Here is a 21,139-nt window from a genome sequence, read left to right on the forward strand (position 1 = left end):
AACACTCTCTGAGGAAGAAATGAAACAATAATCCTTGATCTTGAAAGATTATTATGAAAAATCAGATCCAACTGATGAAATTATGCTTTAGTTTCAAAGAATGTTACAAAAGAGAAAGGGTTAGTAACAACCCCCATATTTCCAAGAACATTACCAGCTAGTCTGGAAAGGAGAATAAAACAGGACAGAATAAGACTGCTTTGAAACCCCTCTAAATGTCTGCAGAAATGTCACTCATGCAAAATGTTAGCTAGGTCTGATCAGAATGCAATTTAATGATACAGCACTTTGTCTTCCTTGAAAGAGGTTCCAACAACTTTCAATCTATGTTTATGCAAAGCTGAAAAGTTTTGAAAAGACCAATGCAAATTTAAAATACCTTTGTTCTACTCTTGCTGGCAGAAATATTTTTTCTACAAATTTTTTGTTGGTTTTTTATTAAAATCAAGACAAGGATTTCCTGCTTTCCTGCTTTTCCTGCATTCTATTTCTACCCCCTCTCCCTCTTTGATAAAGGTCTTGAAGACAGCAAGAATGACATTTCACTCACCTGTGGACTTCCTCCTGTTCAGAAGTGACTGACAGAGAATGACAAGTGTAAAAAGGAGGACGCTGATTATTCCTATTGAACACACAAACACTGCATACACGTACAGATCTGAAAGCCAAGCATAGATGTCAGTCAGAGTTGCAGCTATATGCTTCACGGTTACAGGATAGAAGAAAGTTACACCTACAAGATCTAAACAGGCTCAAAAGATTTAGCGTAACAGTTCAAAGTAATTTGACTCTCCTGAGACTTTCATATAGTATCCTGCTCAGTTTAAAATTTGGTTGGTGTTTCCATAAATGCAAAGAGGTATGCTTAAAGTAAAGGAAAGTAAAGTAAGAGGGCTTACTTTCATGTGGGAGGAAAGAAGTGCTGACTTGGCGGAGATTTTTTCCTTTTATTTTCTTTCCCTTTTTTGTTTGTTTGATGGCTGGTTGGGTTTGTGTTGGTTTTGGTTTATTTTGTACACCAACAAAAAACTAAAAGGAGCTCAGCTGGATTATTTCCCAGTTAAAACAGCTGTACTTTTTAAAACAAACAAACAAACAAACCAAAACCCTGACAAGCAAACACAACAAGAAAAGTGGCAGTGAGGAGAGTGCTGAGTGGCTGAGGAAGAAGAAGGAAGTCTGCCATTGCTTCTTCTGGTTGCAGCACTAGCTCAAAACTGCTGTATATTTTTTTTCTTTTTCAATCTACAGCCTCAGTCTCCCTTTATGGCTTTCATTTGGGTGCCATAACACATTCCCAGTGGAGCTGACAGGAGTTGTACCATGGCAGATCAAGATGGTGTATTTTGTTCAGAAGGAGAAGAAATCTTTAATGACTTATTTCTGCTTTTACTAGAACTCTAAGTAGAGTACTTTAAGGATGCTCTACCCATTAAGGTCTTGAAATGTCCTAAGGGAGCTTTACTGGCTTCTTTCCTGCTTCACAGAGAGGAAACTAAGCCTCAAAGGTCAAGTGTTCTTGTAGAAAATAGCGTTGCTGGAACTAGACCCCTGACCTGCAGTTCTGTGCTTTGTTCCCCTTACACAGTACAACAATATAGTTTGTAAATTGTGGTTTAAACAGCAAGGCTCCCTATAGAATCAAGATCATCCTGCAAGCAAGCAATCCTGCCTGGCAGGCAGTGCAGTGGCTGCAAATGCTGTGCTGATGCTTTGCTGAAGTTCCAGATTGGGGTGGGAGGAAGAGAAGGGAATCCTAGCTGTGTGCAAATTCTGGATTTCAGTCTCCTGGACAGAAAATACTGCTTGCCTTGAAAATCAAGGGAGCTTTAGGCTTCTCTTGTAGTGCAGAGCGTGTTTAGTCAATAGTTTCTAAGGCTATCAGGAGCACAGTATGCTCAGTGCCTCTTCAGGCATGCTCAGCATCTTCCCGAATAAAAGTTTGCATTTGTGTTGTGTGATTAGCCAGACACAGGTTATTTTCCCACTGACCATCACAAATGTATGAGAAACTGAATATATATGAGAATATATGAGAGACTGAAGCTGGACCTTCCATTTTCTTTTCTCCATCACCCCTTGTACCTTGTGGGATGCTTTCTCAGGCAATGCTGAGTTTGCATGGGAACTAGCAAAACTGATCCTGATTGAAGCATTTTAGTTGTCCTGTACATCTTGTATAGAACCTGTAGCTGTTATAGATGCATCTTTACCTTCGAAAAACTTCCAGGCTTCATGGTTTTTCTTGAAAGTGGGATCATCATCAGGTTTTGATGAAATCACTAAAAAAAAAAAAAAAAAACAAATAAAAAAGCCATGACAAGAACTGAGGTTGTATGGCAGAAAAAGTTGGGACCTCTTGAAGTAAAAGTAGTTCTGCCTTAGACTTCAGCATCTCTCAGGACATTTACCTTCCAATTAAACACTTCACTTCTAAACCAGCATTATAAAAATGTCTTACAGTAGATCTCATCTGGCTTGGCACTCCCATGAGGGCTTCATTGCTTGATACTGCCTCCCTGTTGCCATCTTACTCATTTATACATGCAATGTGTGGCTCTTCAATCAAAAGTTAAATTCAGTTAAGAACAGCAAGAGAATAGAAATGCACTTTAGAAGAGCCTAGGCCTTAGAATAAGATGGCATGTGCTTGTAAGGTCTGGCTTTGTGGGAGTCTGAGTATCCGAGGAAAAAAGCTGCCATTATGTACGCAGCTAGCTCTATAGTTATTCTGGCTGTGTTCTAAGTTAGTCAGAAAGACTGCATGACTACAAGTTGTACCAGCTCACCTTTATAGCTTAGAAAAAGAGCTGACTGAATCATTATGTTCTAACTCAGTTAAGAGGGAAAATAGCGTCAGAGTTTGCACAGAATTCTCTCTGCTTCAGAAAGAGGAACAGACTACAGAGCTCTACAGACAGCAAATGGATGGATGTCAATATCGTAGCAGCTGTACAACCTAGCACTAGAATCCAAATGCTCTGACTGCTGGATCACTGTTCAAAATGTCTTCTGCTCACCCCAGCCAGACTGTTTAAGCAAGCTGACTTTTCCTGATGACATCAGATTAGATGATGTCTCTCATGTTAATCCATGACTTTTTCTTCTACTAGCAACCATTGCAATGCAATAAGAGTCTAATGTTGTCCTCCATATTGCCAGTGAAGTCTGAGCATCCAAGAGAGTTTCACATGGCAAAGCATTACAGAACAAATATCCTACTGGAAAAGTAATCCATTAAGGTGTGCTCCATAGAGATGTAAAGTGTGGAGCTAACTCGATGAATATGGAACTGCTTTCAAGACTAGTGAAATCTTCTGTTCAGTTATGATGGGAAGCTCATCCTGAATATTCACATATCTACTAATTTATTGCAAGAAAGTATCACACATATAGATTTTTTGGCAAGTGTTTTAGAATAACTGCCCTGGGAATAAAATGCTTGTGTTCATTTTTGGAAATAAAAATCTTGCCTTCCTGTATCTTGCAACATTTTTACTGTTAGAAAATGCCACATGCAACTGGTATTTAGTATAATTCAGACACTGTTCTATGGGAAACTCTGACACATAAACTTTCCAACAAGACAGGCTGTAGCTATCCTCTCTACTTGTTTGTGTTATCCATGCCAGCAGGATTATAATTGGACTGCCTGATTTTCTGTGTTTGTCCTCCTACTTGTAGTGTCTTCTCTTGAATTGTAAACCATATGGAACATGTATTGCTCTTCTTAAGAAATGTCTGGTACATTGCATAATGGGCTTGAGGGATTACTAAACTGTAAATGATGGTTTGAAGGTATATTGTTATGAACAGACTGTTTTGAGTTTTCTGATAGGCAGTGGGAGAACCATCTCTCGGGTGTCTTTTTTTCCTTAAATATACTGTTTCCTGGTGTATTTTTTACTGTAATAAAGATCAGTAACTTGCTTTTTAAACTAACATTGACCACACAGGTTCAGGAAAAGGACAGATGCCTTTGATAAGAAGATGTGGGAAGGGGAAAAGTTTGACCTTAGCTTAGACAGAAGATGTTGCATGGCTGGAGTAGAAGACACTTCTTGGCAACATCAAGACATGGATTTCTCTTGTTTTCACTACTAAGATTTAACAATAACCTTTTTATAAATCCTACTTGATATCTTGTGTTCACTACACATGAAAGGGAAAACCAACAGTTCAAATTTCACCTGGGCCTTCTGAAAATGTTACAGTAGCTGACATGTGAGTCCATGAACAGAAGACTGTAAGGACTCCACCCCCATCAGATGAGGCTCCTTTTCTGAATAAATATATTCATAGCAGCCTTCCAATATCTGAAGGGGACCTGCAAGGATGCCGGGGAGGGACTATTCATCAGGGACTGTAGCAATAGGACAAGAAGTAATGGGTTTCAACTTAAACAGGGGAAGTTCAGGTTAGATATGAGGAAGAAGTTCCTTACTGTAAAGGTAGTGAGGCACTGGAATGGGTTGCCCAGGGAAGCTGCGAATGCTCCATCCCTGGCAGTGTTCAAGGCCAGGCTGGACAGAGACTTGGGCAATCTGGTTTAGTGTGAGGTGTCCCTGCCCATGGCAGGGGGGTTGGAACTGGATGATCTTAAGGCCCTTTCCAACCCTAAACATTCTATGATTCTGCCCCTAAAGGAGAAGCCAGGTATGTAGCTAAACTTTAAACTGGCATCATTGCACATTTAGAAATTATCACCTGTAACTCAATTGTTTTTCCACAAGTCTGATATGTGTATCTGTATAAATCTATGTATTGCAAAAAAGTGTATTTGCAACTTCTTAATGGTCTGCATAAATTCACACCTGCAAAGTTACTTTGACCTACAAAGTCACATCTGAATAACTTTGTAGCAGAATATATTACAGAGCACACTGCAATGTGGTAAAGCATTTTGCTTTGTACAGTGCTCTGCTAGGTGAATGACAAAGGCTATGTACTGAACTGCTACAGGTTTTTTCTACTTCAAGATTCTGAAGAAGCCAAATGACCCTTTTCTATTCCCTCTGGAAATTTGTCTAGCACAGTCACCTACTCTTCCTGTGTGAATAAGAACAGGGATATAAATGCTATTTCTGAATTCATATGATACACAAGGTTGTAAGAAATTTACCTGGTGCTTTAATGCAAAGATACTCTTTTGAACTTGGGCATAACTGTGGGCACATTAACTAGAACAAAATATTAGACAAGACGGCAACCGTGATGTGTGTGAACACTGTTGCCTTATTTGATAAAGCACAAGCAGTACAATTTTAGCGTCAGAATGCTTTGGGCTATTTTTATTGCTCCTTCTGTTTCATTCTGGATCTAACTGTAATATAAGTAAATCCCTTTGCAATAAAACATGCAACCAATCATAATATAAAATACAAAATGTGTTTGGAAGAAAATTTCCTTGAAAAGCCCAAGTGCTACCATTGGGGAAATTGGAGACTTTTATCACCACTCTGGAAAGAGTTGCCTTCCCTCCCATGTGTAGCAAGTCCTCTACACTCACAGTGCATTAACAGAATGCTAGCTAAGGAGGTCCTTTGTTTGCAGTAAAGAGGCTTTTAGCAGTAAAACAGTTGCTATGGCATTTAAAGATATGTAATTTTTCAGATGTCTTTTAGTATCTTCAATCTGGATGTAGAATTAGAATAAATACTTTTTCTGGGGGGGCTGGGGTGTTAATGATGTCTACCTCAGATCTCCACAGGGCTTATTGTTGCTGTGTTTAGTCTACAGGTGGGCCTGATTTCCTTCCTTGTCTCAGGATTCTGGCTCTGCTTTGGGTCACATTTGAAGCATTGAGAAGCAGCACAGCTGACTAGTGTGAGAAAGATGAAATCATGAGCAACTTGTTGTAGTGGAAGCTGTCCCTGCCTGTGGCAGGGGCTTGGAACTAGATAGTCTTTAAGGTCCTTTCCAACCCAAACCTTTCTGTGATTCTGAGTCTCAAATACCCACCTTGATTTTGTATTCAGAAATCATACTAAAAATTGGGAAAGAGTGGGGAGGGAATGGTATTTAAGGGATAGAAAGAAAATTTACAGTTTCCCTTCTTCGCAGTAACCAAATTGATCTGGACTCACAATTTGGCTATAAATTGAGAGATTTCTGTGTTTAGTTAACAGCCTGAGCAGCAAAGAAAGATGCAGAATGGCTTTTTGTGAGGAGGGGTATGACACATGATCTCATGATATTTTATATTGCTTTTTCTTCTGCCATCCATGCTGGAGCATGTCCTTCCCCTTCCAAGAACTCCTGACTAATCTGTACGTTTCCCTATAGACATTTAAGAAAGTCTATCATTCAGTGAATGAGAACACTCTTTCAACTGCTGACCTGCCCCATGAAATAACATTATCACAGAAAAAATCTAAAAAAAAATCTCCATCATATTTTCTCTCTTTTTTATTTTTTTCCCATAAGCCTGCTTATTATTCTGCACCCTTTGGGCACATATATTGGTCTATTTTGCAGGTTCTTCATGAAAGAAACACGTTACTTGTTATCCATTGTATGTTTTAGTGTACTGCTCATGGAGACAGCCACCTGGTCTGGTGCAACTGAAACAGCACTCTCCTCCCTCACTGCTTCTCTCTGTCTCTTCACATCAGACCTGACCTTCCCTTCCCTCAAGTTACCCTCAGAAATTCTTCTTCAAAATACTGGGAAAAAAAAGCTTAGTCTATCCTCTAGAGACTCTGGGATTGAATGATGGCCTCCTAGCCTTACTTGTAGGCTTGCAAGCTTCAGCCCTGATCACCCATTCAAGGCACTGTTGAAAGTGGCCACATTTGGTAGTTACTTTCAGCCTCTCCTCCTCTTCTCCCCTGGCACAGCATTTGAGCCACTTGTTCTTTGCAGGCTGATTTGAGAGCCTTGGCTTCCCTTCCCCACACCAGTCATCAGCTTTGCTGCTTCCCAAAGGTGGAAGGCTGAGGCAGTTAGGATGATCAGACCTCCTGTTTGCCAGTGGCTGAATCTCCCCTTTCAGTCAAATCTACAGGAATGAAAGAAGAAGAGATTGGGAGAGGAGGAGAAGAGCCAGTTCCTAGCCAAGTGCAGGAACAACAGAGAAGAACAGCTGCTGAGCATGAGGCAAACTATGCCTGAAGTCTGTAGGGCTAAATCATGCATGCAGTAAAGTTTCATTTCATATCCCTATGTGGTTACAAGACTAACCACTGTGCCTTGGCTCCAGCCACTCAACATGGGGTCAGTGCTTATAAAACTTAATGCCCTCCAGAGATTAAGATGGCTGAGTTGAGAAGATGTTTTTACTCTCGTGTTTTTACTCTTCCCTGTTTAAAAACAGAAGAGTGAAAACAGCAACAAAAATCAAACAAGAAACTGTTCTTTGAGCTGCGAAGCTAATGAATCCTGCAGTATGTCCAGGAGCCCCAGTTACTGACTGTAATGTGAAAGGTCACTGGACAGAAAGATGGCAGCTCAAGAGCAGTAATTACGTTTTTTCTTCTTACAGCTTTCCTTCAGTGAGGAAGTTCATACAGATCTTCTCTCCCATCCCCCCCTCCCAGACAATCTCACATTACTTGTACAACCTTAATATCTTTAAGACTGTTATCTCAAAAATCAGCCCATGGATTCAGAATGGTGCAGACTAGTTGATAGTGTGATCATGTAGGCTTTGATTTCTTTAGGATATCAGGTTATGGATTACAGATGGCAGACCCACTGCCCATTCTTTGGAAAATAAGTTAATTTCTCTCTGTTTCTCTTTCTTTGTATTTAAATAATAATAATGGCATTTGTCTATTCCCACTAGCAAAATTGTAGAGACCTTGTATTGGGTCTGACTGAGGTGGAGTTCATTTTCTCCACAGCAACCCTCATAGTGCTGTACTTTGTATTGGTAGCTAACAAGGTGTTGATAGCACACCAGTTGATCAGTGTTTATAAAACATCAAGGCTGTCTCTCCAACATTGCCCCCTCACTAGTAGGATGAGGATGGGCAAGATCTTGGGAGGAGACATAGCTAAAACAGCTGACCCAAACCAACCAAAGGGATATTCCATACCATATGGAATCTGCTCAGCAAGAAAAGCTAAACAAAAGGAGGAGGAGGAATGGTGTTCATTATCACAGTGTTTGTCTTCTACAGCAACCACTACACAGACTGAAGCCCTGCTTCCCAGGAAGGGGCTGGACATCACCTGCTGATGGGAAGTAGAATATAATTCTTTTGTTTTCTTTTGCTTCTGCACATGGCGTTTGCTTTTACTTTATTGAACTGCCTTTATCTTAACCTACAAGGGTGTTTTCATCTCATTTTCTCCTCTCCCTGTCCTGCTGAAGAGAGGTGCAATAGAGCAGCTTGCTGTGCAACCAGAATCCAGCCCAGGTCAACCCACCACAAACCTGTAGTTGAATGCAAAGGAGTTTTAATTATTGCTATTCTGGTAAAAAGCAAAGGAAATAGACTATCTGCTACAAACCTATCGATCAACCTTCTCACTTCTTTCCATTTTATTATGGGCTGAATAATGTTTAAATTGTAATGCATAAGAAAAGAAGTTGAGTATTAGGTTTTCTTCTCATATCCTCTTATAACACTTAAAAATAACCTAACTTCAAATGTCTTATGGGTGAACTTGAAATAAAATTTTAAAAGGCCTCACGGGACAAGAAAAATAATAAAATTGAAATCAGTAGTCTCTCACCTCTTATTTCAGTAGCTGCTGTGCCATTTGACCATGCTGTCCATTTATTCCTGTGTTTGCCAATTTCCTGGACTTTGCATATATAATGTCCTTGATCTGTTTGCTGGAGACTTAGAATAAGAAATTTGTACATAGTTCCATGTTTCTCTTTAAGAAGATGAAGTCTTTGTTTGTGGAAATGTTGAGTATAATTTCCATAATATTGGACAGACCCAAACTTTGTCATTTTGATCATCAGATACTCCTGAGTAGGTGATGCAGCGAAGACCCACCGCACAGCCAGCAAATTGTCTGTCTTTCTCTTTTGAGAAATGTGGCAGTAGAGGGTAGCATTATCTCCCTCAGAGTATCGCACTGTTGGTCCCGGAGAGACTGTCACATTTAAAGCCTCACAAACATCTGCAAAGGAGATAAAAGATGGTGAGAGCCCTCCATGCTGGCCCAACAGTATCTGTCCCAGTGTGCAAGTCCACAGCAGGTAAACTGATGGCATCCATTCAGTATGCAGCAATTTAATGAGCTTTTACAACCTGACATCTGTGACTGTTTAACTTGGTATGAGGCCCTCCTTCAGTGAGTCTCCTCTAGTATTCTTGCTGTTGTTAATAAATAAGATAGGGCTGAAGTGAACACCTTGCTGCTCTCATAAGCTCAACATCACATAATCTTGTATCAGTCTGAACAAGTGTTAGTCTAGAACTAGATTGGAGTAAGAGCCAAGAACATCTTATGCAAAGCTGTTCCATGACCAGCTATTCCAACGATTTGCACCCTTCTCAGGATTTCCAGGCTAAATTGTTTCAGTAGCCACCTTATGCCTATTTTTCCTGTCCCAACTTTAAGGTTAAATAGTGTTTTATTCTCTAGCCCTTATTTTCTGAAAGCAGTTATCTGATGCTTCAGCCATTGCTTTGTTGACCTGAAGAAGCAAAGCTCTGTTAGTCTCCTTTAGCAAAGTAGTGTCTTCATTTCCCTGTTCACCTTAATAGCCCTTCTCTCTATTGGTTCCTGTTTAAATTTTGGGTTTGATTGTAATTATTTACATCTTTTTCTAATGTGGGTGACTGGAATTATAGACAGTGTCTGGAAAGAAGCTCTCCAATGTACTGTGTAATAGTCATGGTACTCCCAGTTTTGTCTGGGACATACCTTGCCTGGTATATCCCAGAATTATGTTGTCCTTTCTCATGATATTTCCACATGTAATTATATGTCAGTTTAAAATTAAATAATAAACTTGAGCATATTTCCTTCTTTGTCAAATTCTTACTAAAGAAACTCTTACTAATCCTGAAGTATGTGACTTTGCTTTACTAAGTTCTGCTCCACTTTTGTTAGTTGGTCATCAGTTTTTCCTACATGCTATCCCACTCCTATGCTGACTTTTTAAGGTCACATAATTTCATTGTGCATGCTTCTGTTTACTTCTTTTAGATATCATTTGTGCAAACCTTACATGATGCTGTTGCATAGATTATCGCTGAAAGACTGCTAATGTCTCTATATGACTGTAACCAGCTCCTCACTTTGCAGTTCTCCATGTCCTCTTCCTGTTGTTATTAAATGGTCACCTCAAGCCTGGGTTAAATCTGCAGATTAGTCCTTCTGACTACAAATTCAAATTAAACTGATGTCATTTGCATGACAAAATATGACATGAGATTATATTGGGACAAATATTTATTCCATTGTTCCATTTATTTCTGACTTTTTTTTTTCTGTTCTTCATCATCAGTTTAGCTTAAGCCAGTTGTCTCTCTGCTTTACTCCTAACAACAGCCAGTATAGGTGAAGGCTGAAAGAAGTCCATACCTGTTCATTACAGGAAATTTTTTTTTTCCTGACCTAACTGATTTATGCTACTGGTTTCCTGAGTCATGGGAATCAATACTTGTTTTATTTCCTTCCTAAGGCATGTTAATAATGTTCTTACTAGTCATATCAGAGACTGATCTTTTTTTTTACCAATGGTATATTGTGGTAATGTGTTTCCTAAACGACTTGTAATGTGTAACCTACTGGTCTAGTGGCATTCACCAGGGAGAGCACCATATTTCAACAGTGAGCAAGCACACTCTGCAATGCACTCTGCAAAGCATGAAATGTCCTCTAAAATGTGAATATTAAGCTTCCTGTTATGTGAATATACTGTAGTCAAATACTAATGAGAATTGCAAATCTGGGAGAATTATTTTTCATTTCTATACGCTTTTCTAGCACATCAGCTAGGAACATTTTAACAAAGGGGGTGAGCGTTTTGTCAGTCTTTTGTCTGACATCAGCTCCTGAAACCCAAACATATATTTATCTTCAAAATAAGCAAGTAAAGTATTTCCATGCTATTTCTGAGACAGTATTGGAGACAGAGACACTGTATTTATGTTCCCAATGAGGCCATGAAAGAGAGTGGTGAATTGTAGCACCTTACTTAAAGTAAATCCACTAAATTAGTTACATTGAACATGTTTGAGAAGAACCCTATGAAAATTAATAGTACAATAATTATTTTGGTTTTATTTTAAATACACAGAGTGATATATTTTTTTCAAGTAGACATTATTTTTCTTTATGAATGAGAAAATAAGTTGTATAAAGGAGGAGTTTCTAAATTCTTTTAAGAAACTGCTACTGAGCATGGCCTAGAGTATTGATATAATTATTTGTACATGATGCTTGTGTGTGCAACTCTCTGAGTGCCAAAGCAAGAGATTATTTTGGATTGTAGAAAGCACACAAGTAAACCAGGATGTTAAAACTTAAACTTAAGGCTGAATACCACAAAAAGCTTTCCAGGAATGAAACTCCAATTATTACTTGCTGAAGTTACCTGACCTTGGTGTTTTACAGGCAGATGTGAAGATGGCTGCCCCTGCCATCAAAATAAGATCAAATTTTGAAGTTTATGCTGCTCAGTAAATAAGTTTAAGACTTTCAGCACTTTTGGGGTTCTCATAAATACTTGGGCTGTAAATATTTAATAACTAAAAAAATGTGGTTTGGGTAAATGAAGAACACAAACTTTTCTACTGAAATTATGAACATATTGTGAAAAACTGTAAAGAAAAACAATTATGTCATTTTCCTGACATGTGAACTTCTTGTTTGAAAAAGCTGGCTAGGATTAACTGTCGAATAGAGTCCCAAAGTAAAAGGCCAAAGAATCATTGCTTAATTCAAAACTAGGCAGAACATAGTGCCAAGAAGTACTCAAGAGAAAATACAGAAGAACTCAGATACAGTGATGATGGAAATCTGTGCAAGAAGATAAAGAACCATTGTACATGGAGTCTCTGATCCCTTTCTATCTGTTTACACTCATACAAACATTAGTATTTTACACCTAAGGCTCCTACTTTTCCTCTGGGGTCATGCCTTTTTTCTAAGGAAATACCAAATTTTGCATGCTTCATGTTGTCTGATTAGTGGGAATACATCTCCTTGTCTTCCTTTTGCAGCTTCAGTTGGTGTGGCTGTACAAGTGCAGCAATGGGGAGAGTTTTGGAAATCTCCTTATTCTTTTACTGTGATCTCATCTTATGTTGAGCAGTGTCAGGTGATGCTTTCTTTAAAATAGAAAAACAGTGTCCATTTGACTCTATCCTCCCAGTGCCTTTGGAGCAGGGACAGTGGTGAGTTTTGGAGGAAAGAGGTCATTTATGTCTTATGTGGAAAGAAAAAGCTTCATTTAGGCCTCCCAAACACTACTGGAAATGTTCCTCTTGTCTTTAGCAGGCACTGAATCAGCCCCAGTGTGAGGTTTACCCTTGTAATAGGCACCCTGCCAACACAGGAGACTCCTCCACAACTTGAGAGCAGGCTTGTGTGCCAACAGAGCACTGAATTTCTAGATTTCAGACTACTGTTTCAAGTGAGGAATCACTGTTTTTCTTCTCCTGCCTTCCCAGTATATCATGATGTAGCCACTCAGGTGGAGCTCACCACAAGTTTTAGTCGTGCTTTTGCTTAGAAAGGGAAACTATTTATAGAAAAAGTAAGAAGAGTGAGTCAAAGACTTGAGGATTCCTTTGCAGTGTGCTTAATCATTACATACATGTCTCCTTTTGCAATCAGCCCACTTAGTTGCCCCCATCCCAGTGTTTTAGCTGTTTATTTCATTGGTATCCTTCATCTGCATGGCTCACTACCCTGTAGGGAATCAGTGAAGGTTATTGCTTGTTAAAGTCTGTTTTGAAAAGTCGTATTTTGAAAACAGTCCACTTCTGCTTACACCAGTTCAATTCCAAGTATTAGCTAGGTTAGACTTTGTTGTCTGCCCTGTTACATTGCAAAGCACTTTGACAGCAGACAGGAGCAACAAATTATACTTTCAGAAGCCAGAAACCTGTCATTGCGAGGGTTGTCCCCTCTCTCTGTGCTAGATTTGCAGCAAAGGACCCTCAGTCACTGCTGGGTCCTTGTATTTGGTGAGTAGTTTCAGTGTGGCTGTGTTTTAGTGGAAGAACCCCAACTACATAAGTGGAGATAGGAGTAGAGTTGCAACTGTGCTCACAATCCAGATTTAATGTTATGTATCAGACCCTCTTCCTTCTCACATGGAGTCTGACAGGCAGAACCTACAACCCATCATTCCTCAGGGCTGAGAGCAGTCTTATCCTCAGCCCTTGGTGACAGTTGAGGGGTCAGAGGCGTGCCATCAGGGTATCTCGGATCTGATCTCAGATTTGCAGATGGGATGGCTTTCATCTGTGTTGTAGTTTGTTCTGTGAAACAATGTTACTGTCAAAGCCTGCTTTATTTTGACTCCTCTACAATTAAAAAGTAAGAAGAGCAGATGAGCCAGGAAGAAGCAAAGCTCTTTGTTTAAATGAAAATAATTAGTAGCTGGCTAGCAAGATCAACAACAGCAGCCAGCTGGTTTCATCTGAATTGATCTGTCTGCAAGTTTCACAAGTCTGAGTCTCCTTCTCAGGGAAAGCTTCTACACTGACTAAAGATGGACTTGAACCAAACCTCTGCCTCCATCATCTGCTGCCCTTTTGAGGCGAAGATTCAAGTTGAATCTTGAACTCTTGAATAAGCAGGGCTTCCTTACTCCTGAAACCCTCACTGCACCTTGAAGCTCAGATCCTGCCTCTGTGTCTCTGTTGCAGCTTTAGGACAAAACACTGGCCAACGCAACTTTGATTTTGGAGGGATAAAGGACTTGAACGACGAAAGATTTTACAAGTAACCTACAGGTTCTGTTTCGCTGGATGTCTATGGGACATAGGAACCTGTGGAAAAAAACAATGCCGAATCTGTCTTTGCCTTAGCTTTGCCTGCAGTTCCCCCGTGAAGCTCAGCGTTGTCCCGCCTGGCACAGCAGGCAGCGGAGAACGCGTTTCCATAAACTTCTGCACGGGAAAGGTTTTCTTTTTTAAGTCCACAGTTGCGGGTCAGGTCGCTGTGCAGAAACGCTGCCGCCGGGAGCCCGGGAAGCGGCGGCACAGCGAGGTGCGGGATCCCCTGGCCCTGGGGGATGACCCGCCAGCTGCTGGGGACTGCCGGGCTTCCCCGAACATCCCTGTAAGCTCCCTCTCCTGGAGCCCGAGCTCCAGGCGCTGCCGCTGCTCGGGGCCCTTCCGCCAGCCCCGCTGCCGGGGGAGCCCGAACACAGCTCCAAGGCAAGAAGGGGAGTGCGGCAGCCCGCGGCTGAGGGGTCTGCTCGGTACCGGCCGCTGAGCGCCCGCGGTGCCGCTTACCTGGGGCCGGGGCCGAGGCCAGCAGGGCGGCCAGCGCCGTGGCCAGGAGGCGCATGGCCCGCGGGGCGCCGGGTCCCGTCCCGTCCCGTCCCGTCCCGTCCCGTCCCTCTCTGCGAGCTGCCTCACTTCTCTCCTTCCCAGCCTGTCGCCTCCTGCCCGCCCGGTCCTCCCTCCTCTCTTTGCCTTTCATCTCCTCCCCTTTCTCCTCCTTTTTTTTTTCCGCTTTCTTCCTTCCCTCCCTACTTTTCTGCTCTTCCCGCTGTCCTGGCTCCCCCTACTCAGCTCTCCTCCTCTTTTTCTCGACTTCTTTCCCTTTATTTTCTGCCCACTGAGCTCAGGCCTGTGGGGTGGCACTAGGGCTAGATAGGGCTGTCACCCTTTCCCCGTGCACACATCCCCTGTCTAAGGACACTGGTCTGTACATATGGTAAGTGGGAAGCTCCCCTCTCTAAGGACAGAAAGCCTCTTTGCAAGAAGGTGAGAGGCTGGCAGTTAGGGGTTGTGGGGCAGGGTGGTGGGATGGGAAAGGCTGTTATGCATCTTCCCTGCTTTCCTGGAGGTGTTTGAAATTCTGCAGGCCCTCATGACTGTTCCCCACTCCTTTACTGGAATAGCACCATCATTTCTAAGCATTTTTAGTTAGTGCTGTCTCCCTTCCCAGGAGTTCTCTTGGTAGCAGCATGGGAGTAAGGAGATCTGCTGGGCAGGAATGGCCCATCAGCAGGCATGAGTATGGATGCTGTAGGCTGTTTGGACACATGTACCAGGACATTACACACAGTGCTCTGGTGCTTGGAGGATTTTGCCCTCTGCTATGGCAGCAGAACTACTGGCCACTGGCAGCCACCCTCTGTCGAAAAAAGTCCTAAATTTACTGATGTTAACATCTTAAAGTACATCACCCCAAGGTTACTGTGCTTATTTTGCCAAATGGGTATATAATTCTAGGCCAGAAAGGACAAGAGATGTTGCCACCTGGCAGTCTACTCCTGCCCATTCCCTTTGCTCCTTTTGAAAATATTTGTCACTTGAAAGCCCACAAATCTCCAGAGACATAAACTTAATCTTTCTACTAGAAGATATGATGGGTTATGACTGATTTTAGTGTTCACATTTTGTGAAGTGTGGATGATACACTTTGGCACTCCTGCTTCCCAGGATAGGGCAAGCAGGACCGATATAGCTACCCCACCCCTCTCCTAGTAATCAGACAGGATAATACATGTCTGCTTTTAAGCATCATGGAAAATTTAGGGTGTGTTTCATATGATACTTATGAGACTGAACACTACCTTTAATATAATGCAACCCATTTACTTCAGGAATGGATTTTTGTGTCTGTACAGCAAATGCTCCTTTCAAGAGAATGACAGATCTGGATTACGAAGAGAACAACCAGCAGAGCTGAAGAAACAGAGGGAGTTGTTAAAAGTTGTACTGCCTGGGGAGCTAATTAAGATTTGTAGATTCAAGTCTACCATAGTAAAAGGAAATCCTAACAGAGATAAGCTAATTCAAAAAGAAACAAACTCACAAAAGATCTAACAGCAATTATTTAATTTGATAGTCCTGATGAAAGCTCTGTCTCAGGAAGTCATTGGACTGCCAATTGAGAGGGAAACCAGAGATAACTGATTTCGCATGCTCTTCTCCAAAGCATTTTCAGCTTGCCATTGTCGAAGAAACATGTTAGTCTGGATAGACATTTTAGGCCTTCTCACATAACTCTGCTAGCTTCAATCATGCCTTATTCTATATCTCATAAATTCCTTCAGTCTACTAATCTTTTAATGGCGTGAACAAAATAGTGATGTAAAGATATCAATAAGGACTGCCTAAGCTCTCTTGTGAGTGCTGGACAGAGCTTACATATGTACTGTGAAAATCAGTACCAATGTTTGTCATTGTTTATCAACCATCCCAGTTACCAGTGCCACTAACAGTTCTTTTAACTGCATCAAGAACCCAAATGAGCTTTGTGGCAGAGCTAGATCAATCAATTGGTGAGAAGGCTTCATATGATGTATTTGCATGTGATAGAAGACAAATAGAAAGAGTCAGGGACACAACTGGGCATCTCCAGCCTCAAGTGTGTGACAGTTTACTGAAAATATAGTCTTTCTGTTGTGTAACTTGTGATCTCTGTACCTTTGAAAGCTCCCTGTGTGTTGTGGGTTCTCTCTTTTGTGTAGAATTATTTAGTTAATTTCTCCCACACTGAAAGATCTCCATTAACGTAAGAACATGAGAAACATTCCTTATTTTAAAAGGGACATTTCTTTCAAATTTCAGAACTTACTTTTACAAGTGGTTTAGGTCTAAAGTCTTCTACTTGCTATTGCATAAATAAGCTCTGATATATAAGTCTGCCCTTATAGGTGTTTTACCAAGGGAGAGTTTTCATTTTCATAGCTATGAACAGGATCCATAAGCTTCTATGCACAGATTTCTCTCTTGCCCCTGAAATGTACCACTAGCAGCATTCATTAGGCATCCCAGCACCTAACATAAATAAATAAATAAATAAATACACATTTTGCCAATCTCTTGGAATATACTCATGGGCCAGACAGCACCAATCAGGCCAGTGAGCTGTGAGGAAACAGGCTGCTGGCCTCCCATCTTCTCAGATTCGCTGCTGATGAGTTGGTTCCAACCTCTGGGCTGCACCTGAGTGATCTGTAGCCTTCCAGTGTGCTTGGATTGGAAGGGCTTGCTAATGGACTGAGGCAACCTGCATGAAATGTTGCAGTTACATGGTTTTCATTATTTCACTGTTAAAATCCTTCAATCCCTTTACAGCAGCTGAGATGTTTATGCTTTTGTAAAATGTTGAAGCTTGTTGCACTCTTACCTGATACCATCACAGTTTACCCATATACCAAAAATTCCAGAGTCTAAATGAACATGCAATACAATTCCCTTCTTCTCTTTCCCCCACAGGCCAGATACACAGTTCTGTGAGCCAGCAGACATCCCTTAGCCTCTCTGAAAGTGTGCTGACGCACATGAGAGGAGCCTCTGACCCCAGGATATGGGTTTCTCAGCTTTGGCAGCACCTTTGTGGCCTCATTTCCTGCCGGAATGGGTCTGTTCTGATGAGGAAAAGTGCCTGATCAGCACTCCAGTGCAGCTGACACAGCTCAGACTGCCTGTTGGCTCAGAGCTTGGAGCCCCTTGCTCCCTGGGGCAGTGTTATTGAAGTCATCAGCCTCAGTCACTCTGGATGAGACCTGCTGTGCAAATCCCCTTTGCCTCTCTGCAAAGTCACATCTATCAGGAGAGGTAACCACAGCCTCTTGGCTTGTGCTGTCCCATTCTCCCTCCCTGGCTGCTGTTCTTCACTTGCCTTCTTTTATTGGAAGGTCTTACTAGTGTTCCCAAATCTGTCTCCTGCAGGATTCCTCTGATCATAATAATGGCTTGCCCTTACAGCAACATTGCACTGCAGCAGTAGGATACAGTAGCATCCATTGCAACTCACACAGGGCTGCTTTGGCTGTACTCTAGCCCTGGAGAAAATGTCTCCACGACACTGCAAATCTCATCATGTGTAGGTGGACTGGGGTGGGTTGATCACCTGCTTTCATAACTGATATATTTTTAAGGAGAGTTATGCTTTTTCTGGGTGATGTATGGGAGTTTGCTACACACCTGCAACAATAAACTGTCTCTCTGAACTTTACCTGGGCCCATCAGCACAGCTACAGCTTACCATCCCCCCACTCTTCAGACAGTACCTGCCTGCCTGAACCTTATCACAGAGACACGAATTATGGCCACATCTGCTTCAGAATCCAGGAGCTGGTAGCTCCCAAGATCCAAGGAATCTGAATTATAAATGAATGTTCAGCGATTAGAGATGGATAAAATCCAAGCCAATTCCATGTTGCCAAGCACACAGGGAATTTGGATCTGTATCTGAACTTTTCCATCCGTTTGATGAGCAAAATTAACTTCAATCTGTAACAGTGCAAAACTTGTGTTTTAGGATTAAAAACTGTACCCTGCTATTTTTTCATGGCTATTCTGTGGACTGATATGTAGGAAATGCTGTCTTGTGGATCTAGCTCCATGCCAGTGGCAGACACTGTGTAAAACTTCCAAAATGTAAGCATCATGGGTTTTAGCTCTCTGAACATCATGTAATGTTTACACTGTGTTTGGGGCTTAGATGCTGGTTTACTTGTTGCTATTTATTTATGACTGATTGGCAAGTTGATAGGTAGGGTGATGTTGTTATTGAAGATATCCTTTCTGCCAGTGTAAGCTGTCCTTCCTCCATTCTCTTTTCCTTTTTCTTTCAGGGTTATGAAAGATACTGATATATCTGCCTAGGACCTGATGTTTCATGTAGAGCAGCCATACTTTCCTGGGTAGGTGAAATCCTTATTATTGATGCTGTAACGTCATTTTTCCATTTTCTCTTTCTTCAAATCAGAGCACATTTAATTTGGGAAACTTGCTTTTGTTACTACTTTTATGATTATGTTTGGGACTACATAAAAGCACATGGGATTTATGATGTTTTTCTTAGCTCTTGCTTCAAGTTTGATCATTCCAATTTGCAGGGCACTGCTAATCCTCAGAAAAAAAAATAAGAAAGATATTTGTGGGTGTTTTGCAAGAGTGTCATGTGTACTTTCTGGGTTATTAGGTTTGTGTAAGAGTTGAAACCTCATTAAGTCTTACTCTATGCTCTTCACACAGCCTTTCTTGGCATCAGATTTAAAACTTCATAGCCATAATTTGCCTCTGGATCTTCAGCCTAAGAGATGCCCCACTGCCTGCTTGTCGACAGGAGATGTAAGAATGACTTTACTGGGAAAGAGCAATGATCCACTTAGCTCAGTGCCCTCTTTCTGGAAGTAGCCTATAGCGAGTACTTAAAGTGTAGTAGGGGCAGGGCAAACACAATACCTCAATACTGTGGTATTCTGTTTGCCACAATACCACAGGAGACTTCTAGCTTCATATGGTTTGCAGCACTCACTGTCTCAGCAAGACATTGCATTTCAGACCATCACTGATCAGACCTAACCACATTACATGCTCCTTTGTCACTTTGTTCAGGGCTGAAGGGACAGAAGTTTTCTGGTGTATCCCTCCCCCCTCGTTAAGAGTGGCTCCATGGTTCCCACAGTACTAGGTATGGCCATGATAGGAATAAAGCTTAGTGATTACAGAGGATGGATTTTCTGGGCTGATCATGAAAGAATCACTGAGACCACACAGGGACATTCCAACAGCCACTGCTGTCAGTTGGCAGTACGTGGCTCATGAAAAGTCACACCACATAAGCAGCAAACTAGTATCGGAAGGTGTACTGTACTTGTCTAGCAGTTGCCTGGTTATGTTTGGATTTATTGTCTCAAGTTTTCAAACCAGCCACATTTCCAAGTCAACTAATGTAGCCTGGACATATCTTAGGAATAAAGGCTTTCACACTAAGTCCTTGGGTCTACCTACTCCTGCTCAGGCCAGAAATACAACAAGAAGGGCATCTCTTGCCTGCACTTGATATTTCAGGTTTGCCCTTACTCAGCTGCATCAATTGAGGAGAAAGATGAAGGTAGTGTCCAAGCAGAGAAGTGATTGTTGTGGAATTCATGGTTTGGATTAAAGTAAATTAAGGTGAAGGTGTGGGCAAGATATGAACCAAAACAGCTCAGGTATTGCTCCTGACTGATATCACATTACATTACATACTTTATTCCTACATATTAGTTATCCCTACTTGCAGAGCTATGATATATGCAGAACCTACCTACTCCAGGACGTCTGTTTGGAAAATTGACTCTGAAGCTCATAATTCTAACATGTAAAACCAAATTACTACCTGCACTTTGCAAACTTCTAATTCAGCTTTGGAAAGAGCTGAAGTTCACAGCTGGAACTACAAACTTGGAAAAAACTTACAAACCCACTGGGGAGACCCCAGAGAAGAGCCCAGCAAGGGAGATCACAGCTCTAGAAAACACAGCCTGTGAGGGAACATTGAAAAGCTGGAATTGTTCAGTGAGGCCTGGGAAACATAATAAATCTCCAGGTACTGTAATTCTTTTGCAAAGAGAGGTAATATACAAACATCTATGTCTACTGACAGTAGAATGAGAAACTGTGGATCTAAATCTAAGGAAGCAAGATTAGATATTAGAAAATGTTTCCTAACTATGAGGTTAGTTAAGGGCTGGAACAGGGAAATTTCTCATTGTAAGAAGTTTTTAAATACAGATAAGACAAATATTTGTCAGAAATAGCCTAAGTATACCTGACCAGCTTTTCAGAAGGATGTTGAACTAAATAAGACCTCAAGAACTCTTCTAGCATTGCTTTCTTTGATACTTCCTGTTGTCTCCTTTAATAGAAATACTACATCCATGAACATGCCACAGAAAAGACATTTAAGGTCTTCACATCCCAAGGAACACTTTGACTCTGACCTACTTTGTCCTCCTAAGACAGATAACATCTTGACCTCTTATCTCCATTTTCTACTATGTCCCCTAAGATTTTCTTCTGTTTCTGCTTTTCTTAAGTTTGGATAATAAATCCTGCATCTCTGTGTTTTGCATTTTTTAAAACATTCCAGACTGGAAACAAAGTACCCACACACCTACCCACAGTGCAGCATTTGTTGTTGGAAAAGCAGGGAATCCTTCCCTAACCTCAGGAATGTCCCTGGAAGATGTGATTGCCTTTTGCTCTGTTGTCAGGAATGGTGTCACCACACTTTGGCAGCCACTAACTTAAAA

At 41.3% G+C, this 21,139-nt stretch overlaps 1 protein-coding gene across 2 annotated transcripts in view; it reads right to left on the reverse strand.

Moving 5' to 3' along the window:
* The window catches only part of VSTM4 (V-set and transmembrane domain containing 4), a 38,087-nt gene extending 23,616 nt beyond the window's left edge, over positions 1–14,471 (reverse strand). For both annotated transcript variants that reach the window (XM_005153912.3, XM_031053460.2), the window contains exons 1-4: positions 14,385–14,471; positions 8,683–9,081; positions 2,214–2,282; positions 551–658 (exon numbers count right to left, since the gene is read on the reverse strand). In XM_005153912.3, the coding sequence (XP_005153969.2) occupies positions 551–658; positions 2,214–2,282; positions 8,683–9,081; positions 14,385–14,439 (631 nt within the window). In that variant the 5' untranslated portion in view covers positions 14,440–14,471. The remainder of the gene's footprint in view (positions 1–550; positions 659–2,213; positions 2,283–8,682; positions 9,082–14,384) is intronic.
* Positions 14,472–21,139: the final 6,668 nt, after the last annotated feature.

The sequence above is a fragment of the Melopsittacus undulatus genome, chromosome 4 (assembly GCF_012275295.1).
Source record: "Melopsittacus undulatus isolate bMelUnd1 chromosome 4, bMelUnd1.mat.Z, whole genome shotgun sequence".
In the NCBI taxonomy this organism is placed as follows: Eukaryota; Metazoa; Chordata; class Aves; order Psittaciformes; family Psittaculidae; genus Melopsittacus; species Melopsittacus undulatus.